Below are 18564 nucleotides of genomic sequence, written 5' to 3' on the forward strand. Positions count from 1 at the left end.
GTTGAGATACGCGGTGCTCCCTACTTGCTGCCAAATCATGGCGCTACGTGCGCCTGTACGTCCCGTGACTCTGTCACTCCTCCAGGATTAAATGAAGGCAATATTTAGAGTACTGCCTTCTTGTAGCTGTTGCATAGTCGCCTCTCAGAATGTGTGAAGGAGGAAGATGAACTAGTATAGGATCAAGAAAATACAACAGTGGAGAAAACAACATTAGTCAAGTGAAAATAAAGCAAGACAGACGAAGCATACCTCGTCCAGCTCGGTAAAGTTGGGCTTGAATCCGGTCAAAAGGCCCACTTCCAAGATGACCATGCCATCTGGAGCATCCTCGAGCGGACTGCACATGTGGGCAAGCGCGGTGTTACCATTGTGCATAACTTGAAACAGTTTCACATCTTTCCCTACCCACGTCAGGAACAGAAATATCTCTAAAAAATCTTGAAATATTCGTGCATATGAAATAAGGCTGTCACCGAGGTTTAGTCTGTAGACGTGAGCTATCTGGAATATATTCTTTAGATCAACTGTAATATTACTACTTTTAATCCTAGTATAGGGAATATTTCGCTTCGTGGTTGATACAAATGGGCTCTTCTAAGTGCACGTGGCTTACGAAATACGCCAGCTTGCATTTGGATTAAGGAGAAAATCATTTGAGATCTATAAAAGCAGAACATTGAAAATGCCCAAGCGCAGCAAAAGTTAAAAAAAAAAGGGGGGGGGGGAGGGAGGGAAAGGGACTACACTTAATTTTCAGACGGCATTTTTAGTGATAAGAAAACAACTACACAGAAGAGGAACACGAGACTGGCTCTTCTACATCTAATTTATTGCACAGGAAAGATCAACAATAGATACCGAAGAGCACACATTCGCAGACCTAACCCCCCCGCGCTTTAGAAAACCGCTCGAGATAACCTATTTCTGCTCCCAACAGAGCCACGGACGTGTCACAAATACATCCCATCCCTTTCTTTCTTATTGATACGCTTCAAACAGTTTGCGTGCCTTCTTATCACCGGTTCTGCCAAGAATTTGTATCTCGCTTAGCCGCTACCGACACCGCTGCACCGAGCCACTTTGTCGGTGCTCAGTGAGCACAAATGAAACGCTGCACGGTCATTTACCTGTCTGGACAATATATGCCTTCCCATATGTCAAAGGGATTTCATACACGACCCTAGTGCGGCACTCCACAAAGCGCTTTTTATGCTCAACACCACTTCAGGCTTTATCGCAGTCTTTTGCCGTTATCACAGCGTCCCGGACATGACTTTTTTTTTTTGGTCTTCTTTACGAGACCTTCTGTCGCAGACGAGATGAGAGAGCAGGGGAAGCTTGCTTACGCGGGCATGACTCTACGAGGGCGGACTCCAGGCAAATGCTAACGATGGCCCACTTCACCATCTTAGAACAGGCTGACTCATAAGGAAGAAGAACCTTCTGGGCCCGCGATGTGTACTCGAAGCAAACATGGTTAACACCCAAGTTAGTCGTAATATATAATAACTGCGACGAATCCTGTAAAGGGAGTTTGTGCGTAAAAACTAAACCATTTTTGTTCTCGTCCAAACAAGATAAAACACTGCGCACTACACTCGTGTACGGCAAGCAAGCTGTTAAGTCATCAACATATCTAAAATCTTTTTAACCCACCAGCCCATTAAAAACATGCTCCAGAACGCGGTCAATGAAAGCTAAACAACCCCGCCGGGGTGGCGTAGTGGTTACGGCGCTCGACTACTGTTCCCAAGGACGCGGGATAGAATCCCGGCCTCAAAGGCAGCTTTTCAATGGCGGCGAAAAGCAAGGCGCCCGTGTGTTGTGCGATGTCAGTGCACGTTAAAGAACCCCAGGTGGTCGAAATTTCCGGAGTCTTCCACTACGGCGTCTCTCATAGCATGAGTTGCTTTGGGACGTTAAACCCCACAAACCGAACGCTAGACATATATTACATAAAACCGGAGCAACACAAGACCCCATACCAGACCCCTTGTCACTAGCGATAAATCTCTTGTCAAATATAATAAAAGTGACGATAAAACTTGAGCCGGCTCAAAAAACCATCCACGGACAAACCCGAAAAATTGAGGAAACGCACGGCACCGCCTTCTTCTATGGCGTCTCTCACGCACCTGAACAGTTCTGCATGTGATACAGAAGGAAACAGTTCTGCGTGTGGCACATGTGGCGCAGAAAACCATTTAGCCCGTCTACAAGTTTTTTACACTAATTTGTTGGCGTAAAAGACCACAACAAAACCTGCTCGAAAAGGAGACCCATTAACATCCAATCCCTCCCCCCCCCCCCCCCCATACCAAAGCAGTATCAATATACGATGTTTTCCGTTAGTATAGGGCAAGATTAGAACAGCACCAAATATTCACCCTGTCCTATATCACATAGCATATATATCACATAGGATATATATCGCATAGCAACGTGAAATGTAAGATCTATGACGCAAGGTAAACTGGATGTCGTCAAGCGAGAAATGGACAGATTGAACATTGATATCTTGGGTATCAGCGAGCTCAAGTGGACCCGAATGGGAGAATTTAACTCCGGCGACCATTATGTCTTTTATTGTGGGCACGAATCCAAGAGAAGGAATGGGGTCGCTCTCATAGTAAACAGAAGAATGGGCAAAGCAGTGCTAGGGTACAACCCCAAAAACGACCGAATGATTTCACTTCGGATCCAAGGTCACCCTTTCAACATAACAGTTATCCAAGTCTATGCACCGCCCACTACTGCTGAAGAAGCTGACGTTGAGAGATTGTATGCGGACCTAAAATGCCTTTTAGACCGCACCCCATCATCAGACGTCGTTTTTCTCATAGGAGACTGGAATGCTAAGGTCGGGAGTGAAGAAATATCCGGAATTATAGGCAAGTTCAGTCTTGGCGAGCCAAATGAAGCTGCGCAGAGGCTTGTAGAGTTTTGTCAAGAAAACAAACTGACCATAGCGAATACTCATTTTCAACAGCACAAGAGGCGCCTGTACACATGGACTTCACCGGACGGTCTGTACAGGAATCAGATCGATTATATTCTTTGCCGGCAGAGATGGAGAAGCGCTATACAAGCAGTAAAAACAAGGCCTGGGGCCGATTATGGCACCGATCATCAGCTTCTTGTTGCCAAAATTAAGCTTCGATTGAGGAAAACGCAGAAAACTAGAAGGCCTTTCAGGTATGATCTGGATCAAATTCCATTAGAATATGCTGCGGAAGTGAGGAATCGATTTCAAGAATTAGATCTAGAAGACAGAGAGCCCGAAGAGATGTGGACTGATGTTCGTGATATAATACGAGAAGTTGCTACAAAGGTAGTTCCAAAGCAAATGAAATGCGAGAAAGCAAACTGGTTATCTGAAGAGGCTTTGCATAGCTGAGGAAAGGAGGATGGCAAAAGTGATGGGGGAAAGAGAAAGATACAAGGTTCTCAATGCGGATTTTCAGAAAATAGCAAGGAGAGATAAAAATGCCTTCCTGAACATACAGTGCCAAGCAGTTGAGGACAACAGCCAATTAAGGAACACAAGAGCTCTATATAAGACAATCAAAGATATCAAAGGAAGCTTCTGTGCTAAGCTGGGCGTGATAAAGGACAAACGAGGCAAGGACCTCACTGAAGCCTCAGAGATAAAGAAGAGGTGGCAGGAATACACAGAAGAACTGTACAAGAAGGACCTGAATGTGCAAACCCAACATAAGACGGTTGTGATTACTGATCTCGAGCCGGGCATCCTGAAGAGTGAAGTTGAATGGGCCTTAGCCAGCCTTGCTAAGAACAAAGCTAGCGGAATTGACGGCATTCCAGCTGGGATTGCTTCAAAACATAAACCATGACGCTGTTAACATTCTGCATACATTATGTCAGAAGATTTGGACAACCCTGCAGTGGCCACAGGATTGGAGGAGGTCAGTTTACATCCCCATTCCAAAGAAAGGCAGTGCCAAAGATTGTTCCAACTACCGCACGATCGCGCTTATTTCGCATGCTAGCAAGGTGATGTTGAAAATCCTCCAAGGTAGGCTGCAGCAGTATGTGGATCGGGAGCTTCCGGACGTGCAAGCTGGGTTTTGCAAGGGCAGAGGAACTAGAGACCAAATTGCCAACCTTCGCTGGATCATGGAAAAAGCAAGAGAGCTCCAGAAACCCATCTACTTCTGCTTTATTGATTATGCGAAAGCGTTTGACTGCGTAGATCACAGCAGATTGTGGCAAGCTCTCCAAGAGATGGGAGTTCCAATTCACCTCATCTGTCTCATCAGGAACCTGTATAAAGGGCAAGAGGCCACAGTCAGAACTGGGCATGGTCTTACTAATTGGTTTCCGATTGATAAAGGAGTGAGGCAAGGCTGCATACTGTCGCCCTGCCTATTTAACCTATAAGCAGAGTGCATCATGAGGAAGGCCGGCCTGGACGAGTCTTCAGCTGGAGTGAAGATTGCTGGAAAACGTATCAACAACCTTAGATATGCGGATGATACCACTTTAATGGCAGAAAGTGAAGTGGAACTCAAGAGACTTCTGATACGCGTACAAGAAGAGAGTGAGAAGTTAGGGCTTCAACTGAACATTAAAAAGACAGAGATCATGGCGTCTTGCCCTATCAAGTCCTGGGGCATCAATTGACAAGAAGTGGAAGTTGTGACAGATTTTCTCTTCTTGGGCTCCAAGATTACCTCGAAAGGAGACTGCAGCCATGAAATTAGGAGACGCCTGCTTCTGAGAAAGAGAGCAATGGTTAGCCTTGACCGGCTAGTAAAGAGCAGAGACATTAGTCTGCCAACCAAGATCCGTATAAATCGTGCTATGGTCTTTCCAGTTGTGATGTATGGATGCGAGAGTTAGACTGTGAAAACGGCTGACCGCCGAAGAATTGTCGCGTTTGAATTGTGGTGCTGGCGAAGACTCTTGAGAGTTCCTTGGACTGCCAGAAAGTCAAATCAGTCGATATTGTCGACCATAAACCCTGACTGCTCATTGAAGGGTCAAATTCTAAAGTTAAAGCTCAGCTACCTTGGTCGTCTGATGAGAAGAGAGGAGTCGCTGGAGAAAGATTTGATGTTGGGAAAGGTTGAGGGTCGCCGGAGAAGGGGTAGGCAGCGAACGCGATGGTTAGATGGCATCCTCGAGGCACTGCAGATGAAGTTATGTGATGTTAGGAAGATAGTGAGAGACCGGAAAGCGTGGCGTGACATGGTCCATAGGGTCACGAAGAGTCGGACACGACTGAACGACTGAACAGAACTGAACCACTGTCTTCACTATCAGCGCCGCGTTTAAGGTCAAGGTGGGATAGCTAGTATCTGTTTATTCACAAGCCAATTCAGTGTAACCTAGATTGAGAGCAGCACAATCGTGACGCACGAATGCACCGGTCACGTGACATGGTTTTTGTATATCGCGGGCTTTCTTTAGAGCTTGGCAGAACAATACACCTCAGGTTTTCTTTATCGTATACAAATGGAATGAGGGTTTTGAAAGGTACGCTCCAACTCTGGAAATCCATTTATTGTCTAAAGGCAACAGTCAGTAAATTATGAAAATTGTCTTGATTACTAATTAGTAAATTACAAAACAAAAATTCTCTGCGGTGCGCCAGATGGCTGGCAGCTGCATACAAGTAGTTTCTCTGGCCCACCTGAAACGTTTCATATTTCAACCCTTGGCTAAAGCTAGCTTGGACACCCTGTATATATATATATATATATTTATATATATATATATATATATATATATATATATATATATATATATATATATATATATATATATATATATATATATATATATATATATATATATATATATATATATATATATATACAGGCTTGGTGCCGCCGTATAAACATGGATGAGATAAAATGGGCCATGATATGCGGTCTTTATTCCCGATAGCAGCGCCAGTGCAAGCCGCATGGACAGGCAGATAAGCAAGGCTGAGTGCCATAGGCAACAGCTGCTTCACACGTGGGAGGTGCTTCACGCCGAGAGCCGCTGTCTCGCATGCGTAAATAGACGAACTGGGACGAAATTTTAGACTTGCGCATCTCAGGACACAGCCGCGTTACTAAAATGCTGCAAAATGGAATAACCCTAAAAAACATTTGCCTCCAAGTTCTCAATATAAATATATACGCTAAATTCAGCCAATAAAAAGTTAATTATTGAATATTAGTCAATTACTGAGTTTACGGGGACAATTAATACCCCAATTTGTTTCCGCCTGGCCGCATTACCAGTGTACAAAAACGGCTTTAGCGAACGGCACTTTGCTTTTTGTTTAAAAATCAGTATATATATATATACTGATTACTGAATACTGAATATACTGAATATATATATATATATATATATATATATATATATATATATATATATATATTCTGAATATATACTGAATATATATATATATATATATATATATATATATATATATATATATATATATATATATATATATATGTGTGTGTGTGTGTGTGTGTGTGTGTGTGTGTGTGTGTGTGTGTGTGTGTGTGTGTGTGCGTGCGTGTGTGTGTGTGTGTCGTATCATACTGAAGAAATATGCATAATTTCTGCCTTCATTTCGAAACACAAAAGTGGGCTGCACGGTCATCACGCATGTCCTCGTCAAGGATCCCAATGCGCCCTTTTATGGATCACTTGAGAACGCTGACGTCGGCTTTTCGTTTTAGCTGTTCACATGTCATTATATGTTTATATCTAGCGAGGCTGAAAACGTAGAATGGCTACAGTCTTTCAGACGCAGATATATCGGTTTCGAAGTTTACACAATGGTTGCACTGAATATATTGCGGCCGTGCAAATGACCTGAAATGGCAGGTGATGCGATTTAACGAAAGATGGATATGTACCCTGTGGATTCAGGCACTGATTTGTTTGGGCTCATATCTAGACCATTTTTTGAGAAGCCTGCTGCGAAATGAAATGGCGAAATGCGAATCGGAACATAACCCCATGTTGAAAAATTATCTTTGCATATGCGTAAAATGCGAATTATAACCGCAGGTTCTTACCTTGCACAGACCTCCATGTGGTAGTTCGAAGCCGGGCGAGGCTGTTGATGTGAGCCGGTTACCTCGACACCTGAGAACACGACCGGTTCACGTGAGAAAACACGAAGCCGAAATTGTTCAGCAACAATATATATATATATATATATATATATATATATATATATATATATATATATATATATATATATATAATATACCTGAACGCAGTAAGCTCATGGTGCTCAACCTGGTTAATGACTTTAAACGTTTCTAAAACTAAACTTATATCTTTCACCCGTCGTACCGCTCGCATTTCAACCAGTTACATGCTCAATGACAATGCTGTTGAACTAACAAACACTTATAAATACGTTGGCGTGCACTTTCAGTTTGATCTAACATGGCATCACCATATCGACCTCACCCTAGCTGCTGCTAACCGTTCACTTGGTCTTCTTAAACGTACTCTCAAACACGCTCCTATCCATGTTAAAAAACTTGCTTATATCACTCTAATAGGCCCTAAAATTGGATATGCTGCGGCTATTTGGGACCCTGATCAAGCCTATGTTATCACCAACATCGAATCCCTGCAGAACCGTGCTGCGCGTTTTATTTTTTCAGACTACTCACCATTCACTAGCGTCACAGCATTAAAACAACGTGCTGAACTGGAAGACTTATCATGTCGTCGTAAACACGCTCGGTTAACACTTTTCCACAAGCTTTATCACCATCCACTACTGCGCAGTGATTTGTTTCAGTCATCTGATGTCATTTTTCCACGACTTGATCATGCTTTCAAAGTTAAACGCGCCAAGTGTCATTTATCATCTTATGCCAATTCATTCATACCTTGCACTATCATTGAATGGAATAACTTGCCATCGCACATCGGTACAGAAACTAACGTAAATAAATTCCAATAGCTACTTCGCTGCGACGGAAATGTGTAGAATATTTGGTGTTGTTTTTCTTTCCTCTTTTGATGTTATATAATGGTTCTTATTGTAACCGTTGCTAATTGCATCGTGTTTTTTTTTACAATTGTATCCCCCCCCCCCTATGTAATACCCTCCTTTGGAGGGCCTTTAGGGGTAACCTGAATAAAAAAAAATAAAAAAAAATATATATATATATATATATATATATATATATATATATATATTATAGTTAAAAATAAATTAACACCATTTTAGGCGTAAAAAGGGCGCCGGAATGTGCTAGGGCTAACACCCTATGTTAAAAAGAGCGAGGAAGAGGTTAGGCTAGGCGCATGAACAGGTGTCTACCCAGTGTTGTGTAAAATGGAAGAGAGGCACATAAGAAAAGGCGAAAGAGAGAAGTGTGGTCTGAAAGCCACAAACCGCTGCAGTAGTCTCATCGGGACTGTGAGGGCTGCCGCGTGTAGCGTCCTCAACAGAACGTAGCACCATATTTTCGACGAAAAACGCTGGACATTCGCACAGCGAAATAAATCTCACCGTGAAGTAGTGCTGCTGAAGACGCAGGGTGTTAGCCCTAGGACAGCGTTACACCTTTAAGGGTGTAAAATTTGTAGAGTGTACAAAATGTTAGGCATGTAAACTTGTGTCCTGCAGGGCTTGCTGCTATTACGTATACAGGTATACATATACATAAATGCGACAATACGAGCAGCAGCGTAAGTGCTTTATAGATGGCGACCAAAACATGCTATATTTTTTACATATGCGAGGCTTACTCGGCTCGGTGACCCATAATGAGATTGTAGCATATTGGCGATCGCGTTCGGCTGCGTCACCGAAGGACGCGACATGGAATCCTGGTCGCGTCGATCCACATTTTCTTAGAGACGAAATCTGAAAGCGCGGGTCTCTTACATACTTTAGTGTGGCTTTGGAGTGGTAAAAACTGTATACATCCACCTCTGCTCACATGTGTATGCAAGAATGCTTAGCTCAGGGTAAAAGTTACAGGACTGCGCTAAAGTCTGCTTATGAGTGAAAATGGCGAAAGCCAGTTTACAGGGCTGTTCTCACTGACTGCATCTTCATTGTCATTCCTACCATCATCATCTCATCATTATCAGCACTGTGGAAATAACGCCGTTTAGTATTCGTTTTTTACCGGTGCGAAAGAACTGTAATGTGTGCCTTATGATTTGCTTATGTTGATGGAAGTATTTAGTTCACGAAAAAGCCGATCATCGAAGTCTTTATTCCCAGAGCAGTGCGCTTTGGTGCGGGGAGTGTACGGTGCCCTGGAGGAGCCGCTTAGTTCGTTACGGCATCTTGATACTTGTGTGTGCCTCCCCTGAATTTTGACATATGTTATGGTGCGAATTTACTGGGTTATAGCGGGTTTACATAATACAGCCCGGTGATTTGAGGCGTGAGCTGTTCTAGTTTCTGTTTCGCGGAAGGTTTGCCATGAAATAAAGAAAAAAAAAGAGCCCGACGTGGCCTAAAGGTTTACGCGCTCGGCATGGGGATAGTGGTTCGATTCCCAGTGGAGACATTTCTTTCCAGTTTGCGGGGCCATTTCCTGTTACGACTTCCGCAACCTATGAGCCTAGAAAGGTTTTCGCTTTAAAAACACCAAACTAATTCTGAAAGGTGAATCAAGCTGCTTTCGCAGAACCGTCGCATTAGTACAACAAGAGCTGACGGGTGCGTTGGTCAGACATGATCTCCAGCGCAAAAGCGCAACGGAATGAGACCAGAGGCCAGCGCTGTGTCTCGTCCCTTCTTGTGCTCTAGCCTCGTGCCGTTGGGCTGTTGTACTAAGATCATGTCGCATCAGGCGACTGATCTCCATTTCTTCTTATTTTTTTTTTTCGCGGGCTCATTCCTTCCTTTATAGTTCGGTTGAGGTGTTCATCGAGAAGAGAGACCGTTACCGCGCCCTTTCCTTTCCTCAGAACAATTTTTTTCTAATGTTGATTTTCGCATCAGATTACTGGTATATACCTTACGCCCATTGTTTTGCATGCCGCCGTATTCATCGCCTTTCACCGTTATTCTGCGTCGTGAATGTTTGTAAAGGCTGCTAAGTGAAAACAATTATTTCGAGGAAAGGAAAGACGCAGTAATTGTCTCGCTTCCGCGACTCATCCGAAAATACGCTAAGCCTTGCCAGTAATGCATTTAATGCTTAGATCTATACTCTCGATAATGAAATGAGCTGTGATATTTTCGATGCCAAATATGGTTAAGTCGCTACACCTGAAGACAAATTCATGTCACTCTGAGGAGACGCTATTAAACTGAACTGGCTGCTAAGCAAAACAAGTTTTGGGGCAAGTTGGTGACATTCTTGATTCATAATAGCAGCGAAGGGACACGAAATAAAAAAAAAAAGAAACACGCAACACACAGCGAAGGCATGTTTCGTGGTTCTTGTTCTGCGTTCGTGTTCGCTCGCAGCTATTATGAATAAAAAATGCTTGCTAAGCGAATGTAGCGTCGACGCCAAGTGACCCACTGAGTGAGCAAAGTATGATCCCGAACTCGCGCTCATATCCCATCAACACTTGGGACACGCAATACCAACAGCGAATGCACGAAGCGCTGAGCGCTTTTGTATCTATGCTGGTTTAAACACTAATACAGACAGCGAGGTGCCTGTGCATCTGCTGCTTAAAGGCCTATCAGCTGAAAAAAAAAAAAAAAAAAGAGAGAGAATGACAGCGGAATTTCTTCACACTTACTGCGAGCGATTCGCGTTAGCACGTATTCCAAGTCCGGTTCCGTTTTCACAAAGTTGGCTGTGATGTTGAACTGTAAGTAGAAATCACAATAATGCAGCCAGTTTCTGGCCTCTCTAGTAAAGGTACTCATTAGTGCTATTAATGTGATGGTGAAAAAGAGATAAACTGTGCTTAGGCAGGCACATGTATCGGGGGCTATATGGTGCCCACGCCGCTTTGTCACACCGAGCTTGTTTCATTCCAGGGCGCGAATTCGCAGGAATAAATAGTCTGGTCATTTCGAAAGCTGTCTGTGTCCTTTCTAGTTTGCTTGCTAGTAGCACTACATAACTATGCCGGCTACGTGATGTGGCGGCGTGATGCAAAGAAATTGTCAACATGTAAACTGAGCGCAATTTCTTGAAATAAAAACGAACAAGCACAAAACCTGCTGCAGAAGTAGCTTGGCTGGTTTATTTAATGTTTGTTTGCACAGTCTTCGTCAAAAGCTTATATGGGGTTCGCTTCTAAGCCGCGTAAGCTGGCTCGTGCAGCATTCGCAGAGGTCATACCCATCTGAGGGGGCAGGACCAAAATTATTAATAGCTTCGGGAGATTTACAACACTGAGGAAGCATTACAACCCACACGGGGCCATTATGAGCCACACAGTGTCGCGCAGAAGCAAGTCGCTTGGGCTGAGAATTCATTTAGCGCAGAAAAACCGTTCTGTAACCTGAAGTTCTTGAGAGAGGTCCGGCTGAATTGGGAGGAGAATAGAGAGCATAAAGTAACCTGTTAAGTATTACGCGCAAAAAATATGATATTGAGAACCCAAACATCTTCCCCTAAATCTCGGTTTTTCACGGTGACAATCATCCTGTGAGTTTTCCTGGGAGGATAGCATGCAGAGGTTGAAAGAGCCGCATATTCCCTCAGGAACGAAATTTATTTTATCTGCATCGAACTTGAAGAGACTTCAGGGAGATGATATGGCATCTAAGAAAAAACTTCTTCGGATAAAAGCAGTAGGCATCTCAATTATTCTTAGAGAAAAATACTCGGCTGCATGATAATAAGGCATTACGAATGAAGAGCATCGACTCTGCCATAAACTCTGGCGCACACGAATGCCGATAGCTATACACATCATAACCGTATGATGCTACCGGGAACGTGCTACCGCTTGGGTAGACTTTCATATTCCCGGTTATATTCGCGTGCCTAGTGTTCTATCTCAGGTAATGCTCCTGTTGTGACACGCAAAAGTGGAAACTGCCTGGTTTCTCTTTAGCAGCATTCGGAGTAGCAAATTATGCCTAGAAATCAGCATTCGGCGAAATTCAACATTTTGTATGTGTATGCTTAACTCGCTGCATCTGCAATGATTGCATTTTTGAACTTAGCCGCGAATGAAGACGGGTGAACAAAGTTAAAGGCCTCTGTTTCTGACTTCCATTTTCCCTTTTCACAGTCTGCGCCTGGGTTACAGCTTCTTAGTGACGACAAAGCAGTTGAATAATTTGCTTTTTTTTTTCATAATTATAAAAACACATACCTTGCAAAGTTCATTGTCGTGAGCTTGGGCATAGTACGTGTAGTTAAAGTAAAGGACACCGCTTCCAGATCCTTTCACATTGACAAAAATTTTCTCACCCGGTTTATCAATCTAAAAAAAAAAAAAAAAAAGCACCGGTTGGCGTAAAAGCGCGTGGAACAAAGTACTACAACAGCGCGCACAACACATCTCAGATTGACGCGGGGCTCCTTATTCTCGCACAAAACTTTGGAAGCGAATGAAAATAGTAGAAAAGAAATTGTTTATTTTGTGAAATACAAAAAACAATCAATTGGCTAAGGATATTTTGCACACAGAGTCATGGTGCTCGACAAGGGAACTATTTTTATGCGGGGTGTGGCACTCCGCTATGTGGCTGCTCGAATTTACGTAACGTGCTCTGATCTAGTTCATCTCTGGCTTTCCAGAAGTTTAAAACCGAAATCGGTCGCCTTGGATGCTAGCGCGGTCACACTGACACAATTAAGGCATACGCCGCTAATTGGCGTATTTTCTCTCCGCGGCGTATGATGGCGAGTGGCGAAATCCATAGAGCTAAGAACAAACGGTTCCTTCCTCCATCGTATGGAGTCTATCATATGCATGGGGCGAGATGGAGAAAAGCATGTGACGAGCACGCCATCGAGTGACGTACGTACATCTGAATGCGCTCATTGCCAAACAGGCTTCGGTTTAGCGCCGGAAGAGATAGAGAGGCAGAGAGATAGAGACAGAGAGAGAAAGCTTTATATAATGCAAAAAAAAAATAATATAGAGCTCCCGTGGTTGGGACCTCATTCCAGGACTCCCGCGGCATTTGCTGGCCGGTTGGCCCGTTCAATCAACCAAAGCTGGTCTTTCGATTCCGAACTGGACAGCGCAGCCTCCCATTGCTCCGGCGTGGCGTTGTGAAATATAGGCACTGCATCTATTTTCTGGCAGGCCCATGAAATATGATAAATTGTCGGTTTCTGTCCACACCATGGACATGTGTCCCTGTGTGGACACAAACACCAGCCCCGATAACCACAGGTTCTATAACATATAAACGTTGATGTGGCAGAGGCTAGTGGACGCTAGAAATCAAGAATTCACATTTTACACCTAACTGTTAAAAGTGGATGATATGTTAGTCAACCTAAGTCTATACATGTGGCCGACGACATTACTATGGTGAAGAAATCCTTAATTGATAAAAACAACAACAAAAAATCAAACAAAAACAAACGGCCTCTATCCACGGAATAGCGCTACAGTGCTGCATCACACTGCATCCCGTCGGCGCAGACGAGGTCCGCGTGTAGGTTCATGTTACTTGCCTCGATCTTGTTCAGTACGGTGGCGTTATCTCGCTTGATTCTCACATTCCGCTGGAAATGTTTGTTGTTGCTCAGGGTGACCTCGCATTCCAAGTCGAGGTTGTTATCTTCGGCGTAGGCAGCAAACTTGGTGAGCGCTTGCAAAACCATTACAGTGTCCTGAGCAAAAAAAGAATTTTAATGCACTGAATAAAAATTAGGCCCATCCACTTAAGACTGCTTGCGTGTATGAATGCGAAAGCCTTATAGTCCCGCGGGTGAAATGCTTTCGAGTGAGGTTTTGGACGCGTGTTGAAGTTATTTCTGCTGGTATTGTATTCGGTGTGTGTGTGTGTGTGTGTGTGTGTGTGTGTGTGTGTGTGTGTGTGTGTGTGTGTGTGTGTGTGTGTGTGTGTGTGTGTGTGTGTGTGTGTGTGTGTGTGTGTGTGTGTGTGTGTGTGTGTGTGTGTGTGTGCGTGTGTGTGTGTGTGTGTGTGTGTGTGTGTGTGTGTGTGTGTGTGTGTGTGTGTGTGTGTGTGTGTGTGTGTGTGTGTGTGTGTGTGTTGTGCGTGCACTGTAGGTCCGCGTCCAATGCGATCAAATCCCTGTCGTGAGCTAGCCGCCAAATTGACAAGTAGAAGGCGTATGCTATATGAAACGAGAAATATGACACCACCCGGAACGCTGTACGACAAACGGGTGCATCACAAAATTTAATATGAAAATCGAGGGAAGACATACAGTTGGAGGTAAATAGTACATATCGTCAGTTCGAACCTCTGTCGGAAGCTAGCCTCCTATTTCACTACCAAGTACATGCTTGATCATAATAATCTTGATCATCTTGATCATAATCACCATTAGCTAAACTACGTGCAGTTCAGGGCAAAGGCCGCTCCCATATCCCCCCAATAAACCGGATCCTCTGCCACATGCATTCATCTAATCTCCGCAAACTTTCTAATATTATCCGCCGACTTAACTTTTTGAGCCCCTGCTGCGTTTGCCTTCCCCCCCTTGGAAATCCAGTGATGCTAATCTCAGCGACCATCGGTGATCTTTCCTTCGCATTGCATGCCCTACCCATACCCATAACTTGTTCTCGATTTTGACAAGTATTTCCTTACCTCGTGTTTGCTCTCTGACCCACCCTGCTTGTGTCCTGTCTTTTAACGAGGCTTATCACCTTATTTTCAATAGCTCGCTGCTTTGTCCTCAATTGAAGTCGAACTGTGTTCGTTAGCATCCACGTTTCTGCCACAGAGGTGAGTACCGGCAAGATACAGGTGTTATATGCTGTTTTCTTGAGGCATATTGGCAACCTTGCATTCATGATCTGAGAGCATCTGCCAATTGCGCTCCACACCATTCTTATTCTTCTGGTTATTCCGCACTCGTTGTTCGCATATCTGCTACAACTACCTGCTCTAAGTAGACGCATTCCATTACCACCTCATGCGCCTCGCTACTTATTGAAAACTACTTTACGAAAGGTAAAAGCTCACAGGAAGACACAACCTGATGACGACACAGGACACGCGCTAACTTTCACCTAATTTATTTTCGGCAACAGCAGCAAATATATACTGAAAGGGATACATGCGCAGTGCATGTCAATAACGGAAAGACAGTCAAAGCATGGAAACAAAATATTACAAAATACGATCAAGAAAACTGATCTGCCTTCCAGAGCCGCACCGACGTGTCGCTCACACACGTATCTTCCCTTTTCCCGATGTGAAAAGCTTCCAAAAGTCCACGCGCTGTCTTATCGCGGCATTTGCCGAGGATCTTAATGTCACTAAGTCGCGGCTCGTACGCCGTGCAGTTGGCGCCATGTACTGCCAAATTTGTCCCTCCACCCCTTAAAGCCCTCAAATGATTCCCTGCCCGGGCATTAATACAGCGCCCGGTCTGGCCTGTAGGTCAACGGGATATCATCTCTTTAAGGGGTGGAGGGACAAATTTGGCTCCACATGCGCGAACTGCACGGCGCGCGAGCCGCGAATCAGGGACATTAAGATCCTCGGCAAATGCCGCGATAAGACAGCGACTGAACTTTTGGAAGCTTTTCACATCGGGATGAAATCAGTTGTCAAATACCTTTTACGAAGCCTACCTGGTTGTACCGATTGATTTAAGTTTAAGGTTGTCCTGATTCTATTAGCGATTAGCATAGTGAATACCTTGTAGGTAACGGACAGCAAGCTGATCGGTCCGTAATTTTTCGTCTTTGGCGCCACCATTCTTATGTATTAAGATAATGTGTTTGCGTTCTTCCAAGATTCTTGTAGCCTCGATGTTATCAGGAATTTCATATACAGGGTGGTCACTTTTACTCGCACGATCTGTCCACAATCCTTGAACAGATCGGCGTTACATGACGGTTCCCAGCTGCTTTCCCCCTTTTTCATTGCTTTTATGGTTTTTCTTACTATGCTATTTACCACCCATTTAATGCAGGATTTCTTTACACAAAACGCCCACTTTCATTATCATCCTGATTACTTCAGCTGCTGTATAGAGCTGTGTTGAACTTATCGGCTGCATTGACTACCCTATCCATATTGGAAATGACAATGGCTGTCTTGTTTCTTATTGTGTACATCTGATTTGTGCCGATACCTAGTCGGGCTCTTGCCTTCTTAGGAGCATAATCAGTTTTTTCTATACCATACTTTGTTATGTTGTTTATCTTGCGGCTATTGATTAATTTTAATAGCCCTGTCAGTTTTATCCTCCTTGTCGGGTTGAATGTTTCATGGTTTGGCGCTTCATAATGAGATCCCCATCATTCATCACTGATTGATTGATTAATACCTTAAAGGTCCCATCAGGGACATTACACGCCATCGGTGTGAATATATATTCATAGAATATTCGTCTCTTTAGGCATTTTATCGATATCCTTTCCAGCTATCGTACTGTGTACTTCTACAGCACGCTCGGAACTTCGGAACTGCTATCTCTGAAATGATCGTTCAGTGTGTCTACGCTAAGATCTTCCTCCTCCGTTAAAGCAAAATATCTGTTTTGTAGCGAGGTTCTCAATTCCTCTGCTTTCTCGCGTATAAATAAACATCCATGGGTTGTTTCCTAATTATATAAGGTTCTTCAGTCCCTTCTTCAAATATAAAGTGTATATTGAACAAGAAATGGTATGACAGTGCCCGGAACTGCACGATGAACAGTTGTAGTGCATGCACGTTCGTTACAAAATATCGGGAAAGCTGCCGCCCCATGGAGGTCCGTCAGTGGTGAGTATGTAAAGACGAATGGCATGCATGGCATCGTCTGAAAGGCCGGTGCCATCATTCGAGGATCGATGTGTGTCACAAAACTATGACGTCGTAAGTTATGCTTCTTACGGCCGCTTAATGACGTATCATCTCTCGGGCACAACGCCGACGACTTTTCTCTTGATGCGACAAATACTTTTGCTTAAAATTAATGTTGATTATTAACGTGTATCGACTAGATCTAAGTGCATTTAACGAGCATGTGCGACACAGAGGCCAGGAAATAATGCCGCAGAGCAGGGTATGTCTGTAGGTTCAGGTTTGAGTTAGTGCACAGAGGTGGACTTACCTGCGTAGATCGAACAGACCCAGAGGGGCTTGTCCTTCTGTTCAACCAACGCTGAAAACTTGTGATGTATTCAGTTCGTGCTTTCTCCCTGATTAACGCCATGAGAGCATACGCAGTTGCCTGAGCAGACAGTATTTCGCTGTTGGCAGGCACGTGTCGGTCGTCAGTGACTACGGCAGAAGGAAAACACTGTTGTAGTAACAAGCTACTGACCCACTTGTCACAGGGACAGAGCTGATATCTTGTTGAGGACAGTGACGGGGCAAAATTTTTCTCAATTAACGTATTGTGCATAATGTTGTAACCTTTGTAATTAATTCACGTGGACATTACATTGTTCAAAATAAATATTAGGTATTTATTTACTTGTGTTCAGTGCCAGATTTCAATAATAGAACTCAATTATATTTTTTTTCGGACATGCTTCAGTTTTCTAAACGTGACAGACTTCAGTTACAATGATGAAGATTCCATTTCGAAATCTTAAATATGCTTTAGAAAATGGCTATATCTGCAGCGTCTGCATATATTTTTATTTGAACGCCCTTGCCTGGGTCGTAGTGCACGCGTTCCATCAGCAACTGGATCAGTCCATCCTTTCCCGGGCTCTTGGCCAAAGACAGGGCATAGGCGCCCAGCGCCAATGCTTCCGGTGAATCTCTGCTGTGCAAATTCTGCTCCAGAAACGCTGCTGCTCTCCTCCGTGGGACTTGCGAAATCTTTCGAGAGCAGTTGGCATGGGAGGTGTGTGTTAAAATCTGCAGCGACCTTTCATATATGGCTCTTTTCATTGCATCTATAGGTAATGTGAGTCCAATACTATAATGATGGAAGCAAAAACACGTCTATTTTGAAGAGAACAACACGTCGAGCAGCGAAGGGGAGCTTAGTGCGACCCGTGTAGAGTGCCCTGACCGGTATAATGCACTTTCTGCGGCCTCCACGTCTACAAGACCGACTGCAACTGCAACTCCACATGCTTACGAAATGCACGCTGGCGTCATTTTCACAGGATCTCGTGCGTCAGGTCGTTTTAAAGTGCTATCCCCCCCCCCTCCCCTCCTCTCCCTTGCTACCATAAGCCATACCCGGGCTCTTGCAGCAGCAGTAGCTTTCGTGCGGCGTTATAGGGTCCCGCAGTGCGAGTCATGCACAAACACGTCATGTCAACTCAAAAATCTGAACTATAACTTTAAATTACGTTCTTCACTTGATAAATCATGCCTTTTGCAGACAATACTCTTAGCTACCGTGACTACAATGACACGATGGCGGCGAACGGCTCCAGTGAATCGTGGCGGCACTGTTAAACCCTGTATATTTTCCGCATGCATTTCTAGAGCCAAAAAAGTTAGAGTAGCTGATCCCCGCTTTCGGCTTCAGTTCGACTTGTGTGTCGCGTACTGGCCCATTTTTT

The 18564-nt window shown here is 44.0% G+C and overlaps 1 protein-coding gene across 1 annotated transcript in view; it reads right to left on the bottom strand.

The window, feature by feature from the left end:
- LOC146205541 (complement C3-like) overlaps positions 1-18564 on the bottom strand; it is a 130135-nt gene that overhangs the window by 20634 nt on the left and 90937 nt on the right. Inside the window, exons 27-33 of the mRNA XM_084590252.1 lie at positions 17690-17866; positions 17148-17336; positions 13581-13739; positions 12262-12372; positions 10726-10795; positions 7056-7125; positions 253-340 (exon numbers count right to left, since the gene is read on the bottom strand). Of these exons, the coding sequence (XP_084446378.1) occupies positions 253-340; positions 7056-7125; positions 10726-10795; positions 12262-12372; positions 13581-13739; positions 17148-17336; positions 17690-17866 (864 nt within the window). The remainder of the gene's footprint in view (positions 1-252; positions 341-7055; positions 7126-10725; positions 10796-12261; positions 12373-13580; positions 13740-17147; positions 17337-17689; positions 17867-18564) is intronic.

The sequence above is a fragment of the Amblyomma maculatum genome, chromosome 1 (assembly GCF_055883805.1).
Source record: "Amblyomma maculatum isolate TAMU_Amacu chromosome 1, ASM5588380v1, whole genome shotgun sequence".
NCBI classification, from domain to species: domain Eukaryota; kingdom Metazoa; phylum Arthropoda; class Arachnida; order Ixodida; family Ixodidae; genus Amblyomma; species Amblyomma maculatum.